The sequence below is a fragment of the Rutidosis leptorrhynchoides genome, chromosome 6, assembly GCF_046630445.1.
Source record: "Rutidosis leptorrhynchoides isolate AG116_Rl617_1_P2 chromosome 6, CSIRO_AGI_Rlap_v1, whole genome shotgun sequence".
In the NCBI taxonomy this organism is placed as follows: domain Eukaryota; kingdom Viridiplantae; phylum Streptophyta; class Magnoliopsida; order Asterales; family Asteraceae; genus Rutidosis; species Rutidosis leptorrhynchoides.
In genome coordinates this window covers 370,869,312-370,891,843 of record NC_092338.1, presented here as the reverse complement: position 1 = coordinate 370,891,843, position 22,532 = coordinate 370,869,312, and the positions used below count along the sequence as shown (strand labels likewise).

Below are 22,532 nucleotides of genomic sequence, written 5' to 3'. Positions count from 1 at the left end.
AATTTAACCCTCTTATAACTTTTCATTACACGAACTTATTTACTAATAATATCCCATTATATTATAAGTTACCACTTTAAAGATTTATAAAGTTTTAGTATTCTTCACTAGTTTCACTGTCAATCATAAATATCCTATTTCTTCACTAAAATTCCCTTCGATTGGTAAAAAAACAAAGTTTTATACGATTTACAATTCAAAACAAAAATGCAAACATTTATTATGGGATTTAGATAGTAAAATATACGTACTATATTTGCAAGTGGAACTTATTATATTTTATCTTTTGAAATTTTCACTATATAAAAACAAAAACAAAAATTAATTGTTATTTCATGACACAACGACAAAAATTGCTTGCTTCCCACTGAAATTATTATACTGCTTTGGTAGTTGTTAATTCTACGAGTAATTTAATTGATATCTTTTTCCTTCTGTATCCCATTAATTTTTCTCTTGTTTCAACATATATGTTCACACTTGATATCTTAACTTTTCCTTGATTCCAAACCCATGATCATAACTTATTGTTTGTTGATTTCCACCAAATTATTAAATATCATACTGTCTCCTTCGTTTAATTGGTTTTGTGCTTGTTTAAACTTCAGTTTATTAATAGAAATATGGAAGTTACACAGTTTGCTCACTTGAAAATACCACTTGATGAAATAGTAAAGGCTACTAACAACTTTTCCCCCAAAAAAATCATCGGTAAAGGCAGTTTTGGAAACGTCTATAAAGGGAAACTCATCCGCTCCGGCAGGTCTGTAAAAATTGTTGCTCGGAGGTTGAGGTCAGATCGTAAGTCATATCAAGGAGAGGTTGAGTTCTGGACTGAAATTTCCATGCTTTCTAATCTTGACGATCGATACGTAGTCTCGCTAATTGGGTATTGTGACGAGAGAGGTGAAAAAATTATCGTAAGTCGCTATTATCCTAAAGGAAGTCTATTAAAGTATATAGGGGATCAGTCCATGTTGGATTGGTGTAGAATTTTGTATATATCTTCTGGTATTTCAGAAATAATAAGTTACATTCATAATAAGTTGGACAAAAGTTATTGTATAATACATCGTAACGTTAATAGTTCCACAATTGTGTTGAATAACATGTACGGTGAACCTAGACTATCTGGATTTGAACATTCCATCAAACGGTCTGTGGATCGAAAGGAGCAAGTTTTGCTTTGTGAAACTATTGGGACACGAGGGTATATGGACCCGGATGTTATAAAGAATGGAGGTGTGACCCACAAGGCGGATATATACTCTGTTGGTGTCGTTTTATTTGAAATGTTGTGCGGGAGGAAAGCAAAAGAAGATAATTATAAGCCGTTGGTAGGTCCTTTGGCCAAACAGCATTATGAAAATGGAACACTTGAAGAACTAATACCTGTTGATCTATTGAAGCAAATGAAGAAAGAATCATTCAACTGTTTTTCAGAAGCAGCCTACTCTTGCATACATCATGATCCAACGCTTCGCCCAGATGCAGAGCAATTATATCAAAAAATTAACCTAGCATTCAGAATTCAGATGAAGCATGTCACCGATGATCCGGTAATTAATTAATTAAAAAAAAAGATTTTTTCTTGGTTTACGCTGCTGATATATATATATATATATATATATATATATATATATATATATATATATATATATATATATATATATATATATATATATATATATATTTCATTTTGCTATTTACGAGTTTATCGAATTCAACATCCTTATGCTATTACTCTTTATTTATGAATTTATCATTTCAAAATTCATAAAAGTTGAATTTTGTTTTCAAGAAATTTTTCTTTGGTTATTCTTTTAGCAGTGACTATCCCTAATGATCTCAAAAATTTTTACGTAGAAGACAGATTATTGGGATGCAATTCGAAAAGGCGAGCATCTTTTTCATAGCAGAGCAGAGGAAATTCTGAATCGTATGACGTGGAATCCTATGAAGGTAATTAGCTGATATATATATGGCCAAATAATTATGAAAAAAATCCCTATATGGGAGTCGTTAATTTGTACCCTTAATTAGGGCATAAACATAAGAAGCTAGCAACAATTAATCACAATGTTGCAGATAACAAACTTGGAACACTTGAAGTTTGTTTGGACAGACAGACAATCGGCCAGCACTAAGACGTCTTCAGATTTCCGTCCGACAATAATATGGAACTCTAACGAATCACAACAAGTAACCTCCGATGTTAGGCATGATGTTATGATAACATATCTCACATGTTTTGATAGTGTCGACTGCAATCTCCCCACAAAAGGCATGAACAAAGATGAAGTACCCAAGAAACACTACAATGTAGTGATAAAAGACATGTCTTTTGGCAAGCATAATAGTAAAAGATATATCACCAAAGAAATTGAAATTCTCACTGGTTGTGACCATGACAACATAGAGTCCTTTCTTGGATTTTGTGAAGTAGAAGACGGACGCATGATTCTAGTATACGAGAATTTTTCTACAAAACATCTTCGGTCTTATTTAAACGATCGTGTTCTCACGTGGGAAAAGCGATTAAAAATTTGTGTTGACGTAGCACACGGATTAAATTACTTGCACAACCAGATGGCAGATCAAAAGATGGTAATACACAATTTTGTTAATAGTAAGAACATTATGCTGGACGATAATTATTACAATGCTAAGATTGTTTACTTTGGGATGTCTGTATTTCTACCTCCGAATCAAGATGACAATGCTCTCTTTAACGTGTCTAAGGACATGGATCATTATTGGAGTTATCACTCAGATCCAGAATACCTTATGACCGGTAAACTGAAAAGAGAATCAGATGCATATGGTTTCGGAGTAGTTATGTTTGAAGTCCTAACTTGGATGCGGATAGGTGATATAATGGACAACGAGGGCCATAAATACAAAGATTTTTCACACTTGGCCGCGCGGTGGGTGGAGGAGGGAATAGTGTTCAGAAAGGTGAGTACGATGGTGAAAGGAGAAAATGAAGGGAAAGATTTTATGTTTAATAAAGGAATCAATAAAGATTCCTTGGACATATTCATAAAAATCATGCATCAATGTCTGAAACCAAAGCAGAATCAACGTCCAACGATGGAAGTGGTTGTCAAAGAACTTGAAAAAGCATTATCATTGCAAGTAAGTCAATATTTTAAATAAAGTAAATACAAATATAACACGTTACGGAGTATTTTTTTTTTATCTTACTAATGAGCAATAGCTCAACTAGTACATGTTACCTACCTTTGAAGTATGAACCACATGTGGCATATTCAACATAATTTTGTTTAACAGCAATTTGAAATCACTCAAGGTACTGGACTATATGGAACGGAGGGAGTAGTACCAACCGGCCTTCCATTTATTTATTTATTTCGCACAAGAACTTCATCAAACAACGAAAAAACTTAAAAGAAGAGCTACAAACTTGACAGATCACACAACTAGAAAGCAACCAACATTTGAAATAAAACCAAACTATAACAACCCATTCTATCTACATGGTATATGAGCCAACAAACACAAACAAAGAACATAACAACAAACAACAAAACTATCGAAACTAGACCTACAAACAACGACCAAGGAAACTAAAAACCCAACCAGTACAAAACCACCTTGAACCAAAACCTAACCGAATAATTAAACGACGTCAAATTTAGCTGCTGCTAAAGAAGCCTTTTTAATTTTGAGCCAAGTTTTAGAAGTTTGCTTTCCACTTGTTTCAAACGAACCGACTTGACCGCTCTCAAGGAAAATCAATTGACTTTAGGAATCTCGGGAATAGATGCCTCCTTCATCTCCACATCACTACCACCAATGGAACGTGAACGTATTGTTAGGAACGTTTAGGTGAGCCCTAACAAAACTTTACAACCCCTTGCTTATCAAACCCACAAGACAATAAACGAAAAGATGAACACGAAGAAAACTAGAAAAAAAAAACGTAAAAACATGAGAATATAACGAGCTTATATGTTATCAAAGTGATTACTTTAATCCTCGATCAACCAAAGAGTGTTCTTTTATTATAATTTTCGTAGGTATAATTTACAGGTTACATATACGGGTATTTATAACATAATACGAGCTAGAATCGCGATCAAATGAGGAGTCCAATTCACGTTCCAATTTTTCCCACCCAGTGGCTTTTTCGTGATCGCGAGAATTAGCAGGCATATCACCTCACGTTTAGGAGGTTGTGATCGAGAATAATTTCCATTTGTGAGCTCATTTTGTCCCTTTCGCGAGTTTGCCCAAGCTAGAGCTCGCGATCGCAAGCTCATTTTTCGCCCTCCAAAATCCAGTCCAATAGCACCACTTTCAACTTCTTAACTCGATTCGCACTCCAATAAATCTCCCACTTTAAGAGATGTTAAACAACACCCAACTTTAATTTGATTTCATCCCACAACAACAACCCAACCCGCTAATTACACCTCCTTTTGATACCGTCAGATTTACACCTGAATCACGCCACACTTCACTCGTTAACCCACGAGTAAGTGAAGTCTTTCGACACAAAATACCTCTGAGCTATAAATCGATTTTTTGTTGCTAGCTTGAGACCGAGAACCTCTTTCGATACGGCACCTATCTCCTTAGTTTAGGAGATCATGGGTCATTTGAGCCCGACCCGACCCAATCTCCCCCATTGTTCAAGCAATCTAGCCGTACAAAACTCTATCTACCAGATTTGCCTTTCCAAAAAAGAACATACCCGCTAGTAGAACAAACATGTGGATAACAACATCAAGGCAGCCATGTGAGAACCCAATCACACCCTTAATCTTCCGCATAGCTGTCTTTGCTTTTACCGTTGGAACACTGATCATATATTTGTGTGCGTATTTTGACAAACCCACTTTTCACCCGGAGCCAACGCACATTGTACAGATGTATCATTAATCGTGACTCGTAGAAAAACCTCTTGTTCATCTTTCTTGGTCGATCGCAACAAAGTTGCCTTTAGAGATGAACTACCCGAACTAACAAAGACTCTAGTGCACCCAATTCGACACGAATCTCCACTAGTTTTGACTTTCCTTGAGCTCTCACTTAAACAAGACCTGTCAACAATTCCAGAAGCATTAGCACGCTAGGACTTTTAGCACCAACAAAACCACCTAGTCATTCCTCAACCAAATACATGGTTCCCCTCTTATACGCGTGAGCAACCACAAAACCTCCTTTAAATACCGTCCACCTTTGATCTCCAAATAGAAAATGACACCTATCATCATTTCCTAACCGAGATCAACCTACTCTTGAGCTTTGGGATGAACCTCACGTTCCTGAAGATCCAAGCGTAATTCAAGTGTCTAAACATGAGATCCCCAGTACCCACAACATCAAGTGTTTTCCCATTTACAACTCGAACCTTACCGGAATACTTCTTGAAATTCACCATCTCGTTTATGTATGGGGTAGCATAATACGAGGCACCTGAATCAAAACCAAAGATTCGTCAAGAACCTCCTCTTGGCACATCAACGGATCCTCGATCACCACATTCGTTGCGCTCTTACCCGACTTTAGACTCGGGCACTTTGATTTATAGGTTGACAATTCCAACATACAATATTCTTGCTCCTTGATGGACTCCTTGACCTAGATCTTCTCCGACTAACATTTAGAACTGAACCCGAACTCTCACTTTAATCTTTCCTACGAATACCTTCGCTAAGAATCAAATCACGAATTCCTTCAAAAGTGAGCTTAGTAGTTCCGGATGAACCACTAACCGTCGTGACCGTACTGGCCCAACTATCGGGTAATGAAGATAGCAAAGAAAATGCCTCTAGCTCATCATCGAATTTAACGTTAACTGATTTCAACAAAGTCAAAATCAAATTAACTTCACTCACATGATCCGTCGTTAACGAACCCTCCATCATCCTAGCATTCACCAATTACTGAATCAATAAAACATTGTTCAAAGCAGATGGATTTTCATACATGTTAGACAAAGCCACAATCAATCCCGTGGTTGTGGTTTCACCAACAATGTTGTAAGCAACGTTCTTGGCCAGAGAAAGTTGAACAACTCCTAAGGCTTGCATATCCAATAAGTCCCGCTCGCCTTGATCCATTCCTTTTGGTTTAATACCCGTTAAGGGTTGGTAAAGCTTCTTTTGATAGACAATGTCTTTAATTTGCATCTTCCAAAATCTAAAATCAGTTCCATCAAACCGATCAATCTTCACATCACTCTTTTCCACCATTGTAGCCGCAAACACGAGAGCCTAAGCTCCGATACCACTTTTTAGGAACATTTAGGTGAGCCCTAACAAGACTTGACAGCCCCTGGGTTATCAAACCCACAAGACAATAAACGAAAAGATGATGAACACGAAGAAAACTAGCAAAAACTTAATAACACGAGAATATAACGAGGTTATATGTAATAAAAGTGATTACTTTAATACTCGACCAACCAAAGAGTGTTGTTTTATTATAACTTTGGTAGGTATAATTTACAGGTTACATATGGGGGTATTTATGGCATAAAACTTGTTAGAATCGCGATCTAACGGGCAGTAAAAGTCACGTTCCAATTCTGCCCGCCTAGTGGCTTCTTTCGCAATCGAGAGAATTAGCAATAATATAAACTTATGTTCACGAGGTTGTGTTCGAGAAGAATTTCCAGTCGTGATCTCATTCTGTCCCTTTCGCAAGTTTTGCCTAAACTGCGCGGTCGCGAGCTCATTCTTCGCCTTCGTGAAATCCAGTCCAACAGCACCACTTTCGACTTGTTTAACTTGATTTGTACTCCAACACATATCTTCAACCCAACTGCAAAAAGATCTGCAAGAAACTATCCCAATGTATCCTTTAACACAACGTCATCATCTTGGTCACATAACCCAAATGAATCGCCATCAAATGGCTGCTTCTTTATTGACTTTGTCAATCCCACAACAATAGGAACACCATAAGAACCCGAGGAGTTCGCCAAAGAAACCTTGTTACACTGAGTATAATAACAGACCTTTAGACATGATTCTTTACAATTTTTTCCAATATAAGAATAAGACTTAACACCTCCAACAGACCCCGTCAACACACTTCATTGATCAACATTAGAAGGGACTTGCACGCGACTATTCAAAATAGACTAATCACCCGAGAGAATCCCACCGTCATCCTAAACATGAGCATTACAATCTGAATTAGCATTGTCGTCATCGTTTACATGGAGCATCCCATTCTCATCCAAAGCGGCTTGAATAGATTTGAACTACTTGGAATAAACCACCAAAGCAGACAAATCCAAAATTGAATTAACAACATTCGAACCAACATAAATGCCAGCCGTCGGGGCATTACCTAGAAGATTAGCCCGCTTCGAGCACTCGATCATATCTAAGGTAAATCCGTTATCAAATAGCCTGAGAATCGAAGATAGATCAGTAATTTCTTGACCTAACGATTGGATTTAGATCGACCAGAATTTTCTAAACCAACATCTGCAAATTCGTATATATGCCTCACATAACTAGTTTCAATGAAGAAAGACTCCAATGTTTCTAAGGCGAGCCAACGAATTAGCCACTGCAATAAACTCTCTAAATAAATCTACAACCATTTTTATATCATCGAAAAATGTAAATTAGCCAGGATCTCATGAACCTCAAGCTAAACAAATTTGAAGAAGCACTCCGCATAGCGAAGTCTTCGATATCTAGGGAAGGAGTCAAATTTTTGAGAAGATTTTCTTATACAAACACTTAACCAAACATCCAAAGACACCTAACTTGCAAGAATGACTTACGAAAGCCCCCCGACTGAACAAAAACCTCTTTAATTTATCCTCCAAAGTAGGAACTTTGTCAAAATTATAACGTTATATCCTAGGCGATCCACCACGTTCTAATTACACTTAATATTAAACCACAAAACGAGGGGCATAAATGGTCTAAACTCTTCTTGAATCAAGCCTAACACTCATCAAAGATCGAGAGGGCCAACCGAAGAAAATGGACCTCCTAGAAACCTTCGAACCAATAAGGTTATCACAACCTCTAAATCTACATACGAAGAAACGAAAGTAACAGAAGGACATCAAAAAGACCAACATTAACTTCTCAAATCGACCCCAATTTTTTTTAACACATTATTCAGTTTTTTTGTTGATGCATATTTTGGATGTTCGTAGCCTGGTGGAAGAATTTAGTAATGTTTATCTTCTACGTTCATAAGTCTCACATTTTGACACACCACCTCACTATGTCACCAAACGTGACATGCTCTAGAATTTGAGTTTTTTCCTTTTGTTTAAAGTCTACATACTCAACATGACACTCATCAATTTTCCCTTGTAATTCTCGATTTTAATATCTTTGATTAAATAAGTTCATAAAGTTTTCATTCTTGGAAACTAGTTGGGATGCCCATAAGAATAAGCCCTAACTACAAACCCGGCCTATGATGATAATTTATTCGTACCAAAATTAAATGCGTTGTTGTATTGTTTTATAATAATAACTTAATATTTGCGGGTGGTCCGTGGTTTACTTTCATTGACTGGGTTATCTGCCACCTTGTAGGTGGTGGATTCTAGTGGTCTTTGGGGGCAGGAGGAGGTGGATGTTTGCAGGTTTGTTCTGTCAAGGGTAGAGTTGCCTCATGTCGAGTTTTGTTTATTCGGGTCCTTTCTTTTTCAGTTTCGCCTTCGAGATTTGGCTCAGGCAACGATCTTCCGGTTGGATATCTGCTATATGTGCTGGGGTGGGACATGTCTCTTTTGCGGTTGGGATCCCTCTTGTTGCGGCTTAAGATAATAAGTCCGTGGTATTTCTTTTTCTGATTTTTGATGGTTCGGCGGGACTGGTTTATGTTCATCCAATTTGAATTATAGCTGGTCTGTTCAGTTGTGTTGGTGGTCGACTTCTTCTAGCAGCCGATGTTGTTTATTATTGTTATTTGTATTTATTGATTTTAGTGCATCTATTACATATTTTCCTTTGTTGTCTGTGTTGGCATTTTCTACCTTCCTAGCTAATTCTAAATCGCCACGTTAGCTAGACAGTTTGGTTTAGGTACGCATTATTATACCGGTTATTTGGATTTGTTTGGATTCCTTATGTATCGGTTGTAGTTGTTGATTTTCGGGTCTGTTGAAATGCTATTATGTTTTCTCATAAAAAATAATTAAATCTAAATAAATTCATCTAATTAATGTTTCATTCTTCACAGGTAAACAACAATGAAACCCTGAGAATGTCATTTGAGGACATTAAATTAGCTACACATAACTTTAGTCATGCCATTGGTGAAGGAGGTTTTGGAACTGTTTTCAAGGGAGAAATTGCAAATAAATATGGTAATGGACAAAAGACCATTGTTGCAAAGTTAAATAAATTGCAGGGTAAAGGGATGAAACAATTTTACAATGAGCTACAAATTCTTTCCGATTATAAGCATGAGAATGTCATTGGTCTTGTTGGATATAGTGTAGAAACCGATGAAAAAATCATTGTTTGTGAATATGCTACTAAGGGAAGTCTAGATAGGCATTTGAATAATCCAAATCTTACATGGAGGAAAAGACTTATGATATGCATTGATGTCTCAACGGCACTTGATTTCCTTCACGGAGGCGCAGGATTACAAGAAGTACTGATACATAGAGACATCAAAACTGCTAACATTTTACTTTTTGATAACTGGAAGGCAAAGCTCGGTGATTTTGGACTTTCACTAGTAAGTACAATAAACGAAGACTCAGACTACGTCATCGATCGTGCTTGCGGTACAGTGGGATATGTGGACCCACTATACTTGAAATCGGGCCTTTTAACCACCGATTCCGATATTTATTCATTTGGCGTTGTTATGTTTGAGATATTGTGCGGTAGAACAACGTATGGAATCCTCAAAAACGAGAGCCGATCTCTACTAAGTTTCATTAAACACCACTTTGGAGAAGGAAAAGGAGATGATTTGGTGTTTAAACCTATAAAGGAGCAGATCAAGTCAAAATCATTATTCACGTATCTAAACATTGTGCATAGGTGCTTAGATATAGATAGAGAAAAAAGAACAACATCAAAAGAAGTTTTGATAGAACTTCATAAGGCACTGTATCTTCAGGTTAGTCATCGTACTTTTATTGTAGTCGTCTTACTTTAATTGCCTGTTTGCATACTAAAACAATCAACTGTTTGCATACTAAAACAATCAACTCTATCCAAATTGCAATCTAAAAATGAAGATAATGATATTTGTTAGGAATTCGGTAGGCCCTAACAAGACAGGTGATTCATCAAACCACCAAACCCACAAACGACAAACGATTAATAAAGCTAGAACGATAAATAAAAATGATAAATGACACAGAGTATTTAACGTGGTTATATCCCAACTTCAAAACACGGAGAATGGTTTAGTCCTCGGGCGTAAACCAGAGATTTTTCTTCTATTAATTTCGTGCACAGTATTTACAGGTTACAATGAGGGTATTTATAGTGCAAATAACAAAATATGGAAAGATCTAGATCGACTTGCAGGCCAAGCAACTGTCGCGTTTCGTGACAGACCATCGCGATCAGCGACCAACTAAGCCCAAATGCGATAACTCAAACGTGATGGCTTCATCTTCGATCCCTTCCAACATTGTCGCATTCTAGACCACTATGTCGCGACCCAGTGATATTGGCTAAATAATCACGTTTTTACCCCCGATATTAGCCCCATTTAAGATAAATTAATTGACTTTATCATCTAAATAAGCATTTATTTACTTCATTTGGTAGATTATGTCATTACAAAAGCTATGTTTCAAGAATTACTAAAAACGGATGAAAAACGAGGAAAAACAAGCAAAACCGGCTAAGACGATTAACTCGCGTTTAAATAACTTATTTTATAATTTTTGGAAAAGTTTATTTACTTAATCTCATGTTGTAGGATATTTAATTACGAACGCGTGGGCACAAGAATCGTCAAAAACGGAGCTAAAACGAAGATTCTAGAGTGAATACGGTGAAAGACAGGTTCCGATCCAGCAAACGGCTTGCCACAATAGAAAATGAGTTGCCAGCAAACGGGCACAAAAAACGGCTGACCAGTGCAAACAGGCTTACCAAACGGCTTGCCAGCCGTTTGCAGGCAAAACTCAAGTCTATTTAAAGGGTCTTTGTCATCCATTTTTACACACACCTTATTCACTTCTCTCTCTAAATATCACTTTGTTGTCGCTCTCTAGTGATCAGTAGGAGATTAGTTCTCTCTCTACTTTCTCTCTCTATATTTTAGAGAGAGAAAAGTTCATAGATTAGGAAAATAATTATCTCTCTATTGTCGCTCTCTAGTGATCAATAGGGGATTAGTATGTAGTTAGTAGTAGAAACTATCGAGCATTGTAACGCTATGAATATTATGAAGAAATACAAGTGTTATTCTGCAGACATTATTCGGTAACATCTATCCTTTCTTTTATTGATTTTTTATAATATTCTTGTTCGATGTTTGTGATTTATTAATATTAGAAATGCTTGTTGCCATGATGTGTAAGTAATTGCTTAATTGTTTGCCATGATTTAATAATGTTAGTTAGGGATTATTATCGTTTTGTACTCACTTTCTGTCTATGATATTAAACCTCGTTATTATCGTCCTTCCACCAATAATCGTGATTAAAACCTTTTATAAAGTCAACAATTATTAGGTAATTAATTATCCGTGTTTATACATTGGTCAAGGTATGAACCCATCATAAATACTATAAAGTACATGGGGAGTTACCTTAGGACCAGATCAAGACATTGGTCAAGAGTATAAGACTCGAGGAAATACTGTCCAACAGTAGAGTACAGTGTTTATGTACTATAGGACCACTTGAGCATGGTCAAGGTTAGAAGCTATGGAACCACTATAAGTGTAGTACATGGTGGATAACTAAGGGATTTATTGGGTAGATTTTTGTAAGGGATGGCTGGTTTAAGTCATGAATGAGAATTTAACGCACTACAATACAAACTAAGCTTATAAATCTTTAAGGATGACTGATAACTATCAGAGGTTCTAATTTATCTACAAACTCTTAGATTTTACCAAACCATTGACAGAAAGGAATTCGAAACACAATCATAACCACCCACTTGGGTGATACGCTAAGGTGTTAAGAAAGGTTAGATATTATATGGCTATGCTACTTTATTTATGCGCCTGAGGTATGCATTGCATCCAAGATGGGCCGCTTATATCCTTAAACCGGATAAAGCATCGGGAGTTGATCATAGTCCATACGATCAGAATCACGATAGCCTAGTTCCTCGTGACATTCTAATCGATAAATCAATTAGTAGGGAATCTAGTGTTTACACCAAGGTATATCTATCCAATGAGTGTCTTGCAATCATCCCGACACTACGTTATCTTAAATCATGGTGAACCACATCTGTACTGTCCTTAGTTGTTGCATGCTAGCTAGCTTATTTTAATTATTTTGCTTTAATATCTTAAATACAATTATAAATCAAATCAACCCAACTATAGCCTTTACACAGTTTGATATTCCGGATAAAGTGGTGTCTAGAATAAACCGGTTGGACTTGGTTGTTGGATTTTCCGAATAGTCGCCAATTTATTGGGACCAAAAGGATCCTGCCTCTCCACACAAGGTGTACCTGGCCACTAGTCTTGGAAACTAAATTGTGTATAAACCCAATCTTAATTACTAAATTATCTAAATAAACTCCGTTTCAAATTCGACCGCTCAAGGAAGGACCCTATGTCATATTTGCCCTTACTAACCCATAGGAAGGAATAATAGATTTAGGCCCAGCATATATAAATTAAACAATCAGCTTTTCCGTTGATATCATGAATTGACATTTTGCGACCTAACGACACCGTATAAATAAACTGTCCGATTTGGGCATATCATAGGTAGAGTTAATTTTTGGAGTACGATTTGGGGCCTGTTTAGATTAGTTACTTTTTAAGAGACCCTTTTGACTGAGACTAGCTTTGTCAGAAGTTACTAGTTACCGTAGTTAGGTTAGATAGTATTAGCTTAATTTAGATTAATATTAAAAAGTTTAAAATGGATTTCCTTATTAGTGAACCTCTAGGATGGTTTAACCTACTTAGACCGCTAAGAATTCTTCTGACACATCCTTTCTTCTATCCGATATCATACATTATACCCATCCGACGAGATCCACACTTACCTACAGATAGTTCGACGATGGCCGCACTCATCACTCTCGCCGACATCACCAAACCCTCGTTAGAAGGACGAGGAGGACCGATACTCTATCCTGAGGTTAACAAAGCGTCTTTTGTGCTTAAGAATAACATCATACAACTCATTCACAACCACTGCCAATTCCACAGCTTACTAATGCTGTGAGACATTAGTAAGGATCTCATTGTTTGCAGATAATCTAACCAAGACCTTGGAGGCTACTGTAGCATCCAATGAATCAACCCTAGAGAGCCTAAATTCTAGGTTGAGTGAACTGCAACTTGATCTAATATCAAAGGAAGATAGGCTAAAAAATATGCATGAATTATGTGAAAGAAAAAAGAAAGAGAATACTAATCTAATTGACAGTAATAAGAAGTTTACTAAGCAATTAGACAAAGCAATGCAGGAAAATACAAGCCTCGCAAATTTTGTTAACATGATGGCAGTTAAGCTGGCAGATTTGGATAAATAGAGTCTAGCCTTTTGGGAGAAGGTTCTTTAAGTCGATGTTTTGTTTACTTCTTGCTTTGACTTGGTACAAGAAGAAAAATAGCTTTTGTCACAAAAGTCATAACAGAGTTATGATTTGCTTCATACTCAACTTTTGAATATCACATCCGAAAAAGATGCGTTACAGTTGGTTAATCAAGAGCTGAAGAATAAGATCAGTGAGCTTCAGAATGATTTAAAGCTCACAATGGCCCAACATGCAGAAGAATGTCACCTAAAAGAAGAAAAGGTTCAGAAGTTAGAGTCTGAAGTACAAGTGCTTCTTTCAAAGAAAGCCGAATTGGATAACCTTGTTACCACGTTAGAGGATAAGATCCGTTCTATCTCAGAAGCTTCCAGAATATCAGAGTTACAAATGGTACACACTTGTATGACTGTTATTAAAATTGATCATGATGCTGTTATATTATGGTTGATCTGTATTTTATTGTTGCACATGCAGCAAGAGTTTCAGTTGAAGTATTCAAAGTCTGAAAGTGGTAATAAGGAGATGATCAAAAACCTTCAATCCGAGATAGATATTAAGAAGGAGGAAATAGATACTCTGAGAGATGAAGTTATGAAGCACGAACAACGTGTTGAGTCACAGGAGAAAAAAGTCATTGGGCTTCATAGCTTAGTACAGGAGAAGGAGCAGGTTGTTTTGGAAATCCAGGAAACTGAGAAACAACTGGAAGATCAAAATTCAGAAGTTTTTTTTTCCATTACTCATATCTACAGATGTTAGCTTGTTTGTTATCGTGATATATATGACCTTAGTGTGAATTTTAATGATCTATATAGGCTCGAAAGTTGCCCGTTGAAGCTGAAGGTAATCTCACAGAAGCTAAGAAGCAACACGATCAGATGTTAAATAGTAAACAGATAGAATTGTCAAGGCATTTGAAGGAAATTTCTCAGAGGAATGATCAGGTAAGGTTTACTGTCATGCGTCTGTATCAAATATTCAAATGATGAGACAAACTGACACTGAATTGTATTATTAGGCTATCAATGATATTCGAAGGAAATATGAAGCTGAAAAGCTGGAATGCGTTAATATCGAGAAAGAAAAGGTTGGACTTTTATTATCTTTTTCTCACTGACTTGTTGGATCTTTTAGAAATATTAAGTTTTTTATTTTGATTTCCTCAGGCTGAAAAGGCAATTGTACATATGGAAAAGAAATGTGACAGCAAGCTATCAGAATGCATTGAGGAATCAAATCAGAAATTGATAAAGATAGAGGGAGAACACACTGCTTTGGTATGTATAAATATAGGAAATTGGATTCTTCTTTTAGTATATTGATATAAAGCATACATATATAAATCCTTGCTCTGCTCATTTTCGTAGGTTAATAAGATACGGATGGAGAATGATAAGAAAGAAGCAGATCTAATGTGACGACTCGGAAATTTTTGACTAATTTTAAACCAAACTCTCGATACGATATCATATTTCTGGCACGACAAGAAAAGTCTGTTAGGTTGAGTCTCAAAAATTTTGAACTGTTTCATATATTCAATTGACCTTCGACCAATTCTCGACGATTCACGAACCACTATTTGTAAATAGTTATGTGTGAATATATATATATATATATATATATATATATATATATATATATATATATATATATATATATATATATATATATATATATATATATATATATATATATATATATATATATATATATATATAAAATTGGAAATATAATTCGAAACATTATATGTTGTTGTCATTAAAACGAATTATGTAAAATAAAATAAAAATAGAATATTATAATAACTATTATTTACAACATAACTATATATAAATAAAGTATAGTATAAATAAATATTAAATGATTGTAATACTCGTTTGATGTTCCGATTGATATTAAGCAAACTAAATTCAAACTTATATGATTTTAAAATAAACGGTAATCCGAAAATGACTTCTATAAATTATAGACTTATTAAAAATATATTTAGGAGCTGTTTGTTAAATTTTAGAACTTTTTATATTTTACCCAGAATTGAGAGGGACAGTTGATGTAATTTTTATTTAATAAATTAATAATCAAATTTTATACCATAATGACCAAAATAAATAAATATATTTAATTTAAAAATATGGGATTTTTCTGAAGATTTTTTTTATCCGCCACTGATTAACAACGGAGTACGAAATCCAGTCCGTGAAAGGAATAGTAGACGACGGCTAAGAATTCACACGTTTTATATTTAAATTATATTATAATTATTATTATATTATATTCTGTTATCGATTGCAATCTATAAACTGTGCCTAATTGTGATTGAAAGATATTAGTGTTTACTGTTTACATTCTTTCTCTCATCCAATAACATAAGCAGAATTATATATCTGTGATTGAATTATTATATATAAATTTACTGTGCCTGTTCCCCACTTAAACATAAAAAGGTAATATATATACATCATACGTTTACATACAAACTTCATGAATTCATCTTATTTTTTTCTATAACACAAAATGTATTCTTGTTCTATTCTTCTACCAAACAACTAAAACCCATCAACAAATCTCCATTTAAATCACATGCATGTTAATAATTGCTACTGCTATGACTTTCTATATTTTTTTCTTGTCTGTTACGACTACAAGACCCAAACCAAACCCTTTCGGTTTGGATGTCGAAACCCACCACAGACCCATACGGATCACCTTCACTCATATTTCTTTGTTGCAAGATGCTCAAAAATAACCCACAAGAGACTACTGCAGCCACAGTTACAGCTGCAACAGTAGACTGCCATACTCGTTGTTCAACATTCTGAGAGCCTAACCATAACCACCATCACAAAACCATCGGTCATCCTCAATGATCATAACCATTCTTATACTTATCACCTCAATCAAAACTGAACCATATTCTGTTAAGATTTCTGTTTCACCCGATAACCATCAACCGCCATTTAAACCCCACCATCAACATCCTCCACCTTCACCATTCTCGCTGAAACAACTGCTATACTTCTTCATGTTTCTCTACATGATCAAAAACAACCACCACAACAAAAACCTCCATTAAACTACTTCTTGTTATTGTTTGTTACTGCTGCAGCAACTCCACCTTGTTACAGTTTCTATTTATATTGAAACCATCACAAAACACCACCATGAACCCACTACAACTTCTACTGCTGCTTCATATAACGAGAAAGATATACGTAATATGAAGAAGAGGATATGGTTTAAATGAAGAAGAAGATGAACATTAGATAAGTGAGAATGATGATAGGAAAGATGGCGAGTAAAAAGGATAGGATAACGATTAAGATGATGATGCATAACAGTAATGATAAAGATAATGTACGTGACCCTACTTTCCTTCTATTTTGTTCCAATCACAGACCATCGAACGCCACTTGTACAACTTGGTGATTAAATATTTCGGCTGTTATTGTTTTCGTTGTAATCAAAACCAATTACTTTTGAAGTATAGTAACTAGATCAAGCCTAAATCACATTTGTTTGAAGTTACAACTAAAGCCCATTATGCACTTAATTTAAACCTGGATCTAAATCGGCCCAAAAATCCACTTGGGCTAGCTTTTGTACTTGTCGACTTGTTACTGTAGTCCACTTGTTCTGTTTGTAGCCCAAGAACAAACCACGATCAACCCATTTAACCACCATGGAATAACCGCTGCAACATGCTGCTTTTATTTTCTTTTCCTTCGATAACCAACACAACGAATCAGACTGTAAATAGTTACTGTTTCAAACAAAATTTAACCACCACCTGCTACACCCTTTTAACCATAGAATGCAGCTACGTTTTCTCTTATTCTCGAACGTAAAAGATGATAATAAATGATGAAGATGATCGTGTAATGTTGATGATGTTAGGATGATGATGATATTGACATACGATATGATGATAGTGGTTATTATAAACATCCATGATGAGAAAGATGATGTCGTGATAACTAGGTTCGATTATGATGATAATAATACTTTGATGAAGTGACGATATAGATGATGCAAGATGATTAATGATGATAGTTTAAGATAATGGTGATGAATCGAAAATACATAAATCATATAGATGATACAATAACGAATGATGATGATGATTAATGGAAGCAAGTGTGAAGATGATAACAATGATGGTGATGAAGATAAACGGGTTTGGAAGAGTGGTTAAGGAGTTGTTCGGGTTTATTAGAGGTCGTGGGTTCGAACCTGGGCAGTTGCATTTTTTTTTTGGAAAGCTTGTTTCTCAAGGTAGTAATATTAGTAATATTATTATTATTATTATTATTATTATTATTATTATTATTATTATTATTATTATTATTATTATTATTATTATTATTATTATTATTATTAATTTTTATCATTTTTATTATTAATATATGTATTATTATTATCATTATCATTATAATTATTAATGCAAGCATTATTATTATTATTATTAAAAACTATCATTACTAATATTATCGATACTAATAACTATTTTTATCATTATTATTAAAATTATCATTTTTATTAAAATTTAATATTACTATTATTATTATTAGTATTATTAAAACTATCATTTTATTATCATTAAAACTATCATTATTATTATTAGAATTGTCATTATTTTTATTATTATTATCATTATTATTATTTTTATGAAAATTACTAATATTATTAATTTTATGAATATCATAATTATTATTATTATCATCATCATTAATATTTTTTTAACATTTAAAATTATTATTTATAACATTATTATTATTAGTATCATTATTTGTATTACTAATATTACTACTAGTATTATTATTATTTTTACAACAAATATTCTTTATATAAAGTATAATTATTACATGTAGCATAAATATAACTAATATTACAAACTACCATGTTTTAATATATTAACTAATATATTATTATTATAACATTAATTAAATTATATATATATATATATATATATATATATATATATATATATATATAACCTATTATAAGTATTAATATAATTATATATAAGCATATTAATCATAAATACATTATAAAATTTATGACTTAGTTGATTAATATTATGTGTTAATATATATATAATTGATATAGGTTCGTGAATTCGAGGCCAACCCTGCATTGTTTTGTTCCGTCGTATGCATATTTTGCCACAATATCATATAGTGAGTTTCATTTGTGCCCTTTTTAAATGCTTTTGCAATATATATTTTTGGGACTGAGAATACATGCGCTGCTTTTATAAATGCCTTACGAAATAGACACAAGTGATCGAAACTACATTCTATGGTTGGATTATCGAACCGAATATGCCCCTTTTTAGCTTGGTAGCCTAAGAATTGGTATTTATGATAATTGCCACCAATTGACGCGAATCCTAAAGATAGATCTATGGGCACTAACAAGCCCCAGTCAGAGAATTTGAACTGCTTTAGTACTTCGATTTATCATGTTCGATGAGAGTCCCGGAATGATGGGGATATTCTATATGCATCTTGTTAAGGTCGGTTACCAGGTGTTCAATCCATATGAATGAATTTTAAACACTTGCGAGTGTATGATTATTGAATAAATGAAATCTTGTGGTCTATTAAAAATTATGGAAATGACTGATTACGATAAACTAATGAACTCACCAACCTTTTGGTTGACACTTTAAAGCATGTTTATCCTCAGTATGAAAGAAATCTTCCGCTGTGCATTTGCTCATTTTAGAGATATTACTTGGAGTCGTTCATGGCATATTTAGGACAGTACCTCGCAATGGAACCAAATGTTGATGACTTCGTCCAGGTGGATTAGGACAAGCTATCACAGTTGGTATCAGAGCGGTGGTCTTAGCACACCAGGTCTTGCATTAGTGTGTCTAACTGATAGTTGTTAGGATGCATTAGTGAGTCTGGACTTCGACCTTAGCTGCATAATATAAGTTTTGCTTATCATTCCTAGTAGAAAATTTCCTGCTTATCATTCCTAAGTCTAGACACGTCCTACTGCCTTTATTGCATAGATAGTGAATAGACAAATTCATATTTTAGCGTATCTATTATGGTAAACTTTTCCTGATATCTCCCGTAAATTTCTCCGTAATTTAAGAGATCCTGGTATTATATATATCTATGCATATTATGCATTGAGAATACCATCCAACTATCAATTGCTGTCACTAAACTTTTCATACCAAAAATCTTTTCTATGATCGTATAAGATGGCCTCTACGAATCGACCAAGTTCCTTTGACTCCGAAGACAGCGTGACGGGAGCGCACCAACCGATCAACTACCGTGATCTCTTTAGAAAGTGGGATGGGTTCGCGAAATACTTACTCTATGGAGAAATGAAAAAGGTACTCCATATCACGAGCCGAACTTACCACCTAACGTCGGAGTGCTCGATCCACTTACCGGCGAACCTGTTCGCAATACCGTTTTCACTCTTTTCGCACGGATTTTCCGCCTCGAAGGTCGACTCGATGTCGTTAAGGATAGTATTCGTCCTCTACTCCCGAATTCTAATCAGATAGGATTATTAGAAGAAGTTAGAAGACTTCGAACTAAATATCAAGAACTAACAAACCTTACGGAAGAATGGGTAGAACTAATTCATTGACTCAAGCGTAAAGTAGAAACCTTGGAGGTGACGGTGTTCGATTTGGAAGCTAGGCTTGCATATACTACGCAGGTACCATAAGCAGTACCAACACCAACAGCAACACCACCAGCACCAGCATCATTTCCATCACCACAAGCTCCGTAAGCACCACAGACACCAAAGAGTACCGAGAATGATGAATTATGAAACATTAATTCATTACTTTCTATTCACGATTAAAAGAGATATGTATATATATTTATGTATATCTCGAGATCGTAAAAAAAATTCTTTTCATATTAACTATGACGTGTGAATTTTTTTAACGGGTAGGTAATACCCGAGAAAGATAAAAGAAGCTTTAAAGGGCTTCTATCATAACCAATTCACATATGTTATCATTCACATCTTTCATTATCGATTTAACAATCGATATCTGTAAATCCATGATTACATCTGAAGAAAATATATATGTAAGTATATTTTCATAAAGATTGTAATTAAAATTCTTTTGTACAAACTGTTAATCGTGAAAATATTTTAACGGGTAGGTAATACCCGAGAGATATTTAGATTTCACATTAATAAGTTACATTGTACATTCTTCCAATCTGATTCAACAGTCATTTACTATCCTACTTACATCCCCAGATATACGTATCCGTTCACCGTAGAATAACCATTTTCAGTCAATTTCATATTTTGATTTTGACTTATCAGAATCCAACAAGTGGCATAATGAGGAAAACATTGGACAAAAATAAAATTTGTTAGAAACAAACAAATTAACTATCAGAAATTTTGTTAAGAATCCACGCTAACAAAATCCTAGCTAACTGTTCCTAGCTAACTGTTAATTCCTTATTACATTTATTTATCGCAATTTGTTTATCGCAATTTTAATTCTCGCAATTTTATTTATCGTCATTTAATTTCTGTTATTTATTTTACGCACTTTAAATATCGTCGGATAAATCGGGACACGTATACAATGTTTTGACATATCATATCGACGTCATCTATATATATTATTTGGAATAACCATAGACACTCTATATGCGGTAATGCTCGAGTTAGCTATATAGGGTTGAGGTTGATTCTCAAATAATATATATACTTTGAGTTGTGATCGAGTCTGAGACTTGTATACAATGGGTCACGACAATGATTAATTAATTCGAATATTATATATTAAACTATATATGAATTGTTGAACTACTAATTATGGACTACTAACCATGGACAATTAAAATGAATTAAAATATTGATTATAACATATGAAACTAAACATTTCTTCAAGTTTGCCACTCGATTTCATCTTAAACCTCATTTATATCTTGACGAATGCAATCTGCGTTCAAACCTTTCATGATTCTTGAAAACACCTCAATCAAAAGTATGGACCAACCGCACTTCATCTACGGAAGAAAAGATTTATGCATATAGTTATGCACCTGAAAAACTCTCAGAACATGAGTAAACATTTATCACGTAGCTGTGCAAATTCCTTTAGTGTTATTATTATCGAAAATAACTTTGCAACTCCTGTTCGAGATAGCCAGTTTTGTCACAGCTCCAGCAAGTCAACTTCGACTTTTCGTTCGAAACAACTTTATTATAACCTTGATACATATGCGTGCTCTTATATTGTTACCGGGAAACCTTTTATATTCCACCATATTACCAGCAACCTCGTTGCTCCTTAGCTTAAATCTCTCTGACAAATCACAAGGACTAAACTTGTACATAAAGAATCCTGATAATTCTGTATCGGATGAAATCTTTAGCGAATACCTTGTTCCGTACTTGTTCTAAATCATTGTGAATGAATTTATTCATCACATTTTGATTGTAGAATTATAAGATATTATCGTATTTTTCATTATAAATATCCTCGATATTTCTGAAGATATTTTCATAACTATGCTTATCTGAAATCATTTATCTCTTCATGCTATCAATGTTACATCAAAAAGGAAACTATTTTAGTTTCTAAATTCTGAAAAATTCGAATATAAAATATGAATGTTTTTGAAGTAGTGTTGGGAACTGAAGCATGAGTTAGTATAATATAATGACACTTGATCAACATGATTATATTACAGTAAGTCATGCTGAGTTTCTAAATGAAACGTGATGATTCACAGACCATAACGTCATCATGTGTCATGTTAGACGACTCTTACATTCTATCTAATCTTCAAACATATCAAGAATATATCTTCTTGATAGTTCTATCTTTTCTCTTGAATT

At 34.4% G+C, this 22,532-nt stretch overlaps 1 protein-coding gene, 1 long non-coding RNA gene and 1 pseudogene across 2 annotated transcripts; all 3 read left to right on the top strand.

The window, feature by feature from the left end:
- The first annotated feature begins 1,369 nt into the window (after positions 1 to 1,369).
- LOC139852223 (uncharacterized) lies at positions 1,370 to 2,315 on the top strand. The gene is made up of 3 exons (XR_011760968.1): positions 1,370 to 1,559; positions 1,870 to 1,962; positions 2,089 to 2,315. It is a non-coding gene; the product is annotated as an uncharacterized lncRNA (long non-coding RNA).
- Positions 2,316 to 2,337: 22 nt separating this feature from the next.
- LOC139854895 (probable serine/threonine-protein kinase PBL28) lies at positions 2,338 to 4,110 on the top strand. The gene is made up of 2 exons (XM_071844169.1): positions 2,338 to 3,138; positions 4,057 to 4,110. Exons 1-2 carry the CDS (start codon positions 2,338 to 2,340, stop codon positions 4,108 to 4,110), a joined length of 855 nt encoding a protein of 284 aa, XP_071700270.1.
- Positions 4,111 to 7,307: 3,197 nt separating this feature from the next.
- LOC139854894 (synaptonemal complex protein 1-like) overlaps positions 7,308 to 22,532 on the top strand; it is a 103,223-nt pseudogene continuing 87,998 nt past the window's right edge.

What these genes read in the sequence shown, in the direction of transcription:
- LOC139854895 (XM_071844169.1), top strand. Translation starts at nt 2,338, where the DNA reads ATGTCTTTTGGCAAGCATAATAGTAAAAGATATATCACCAAAGAAATT. An exon ending in AAAAAGCATTATCATTGCAA is followed by an intron (nt 3,139 to 4,056) that starts GTAAGTCAATAT and finishes TATAATTTACAG; the next exon opens with GTTACATATACGGGTATTTA.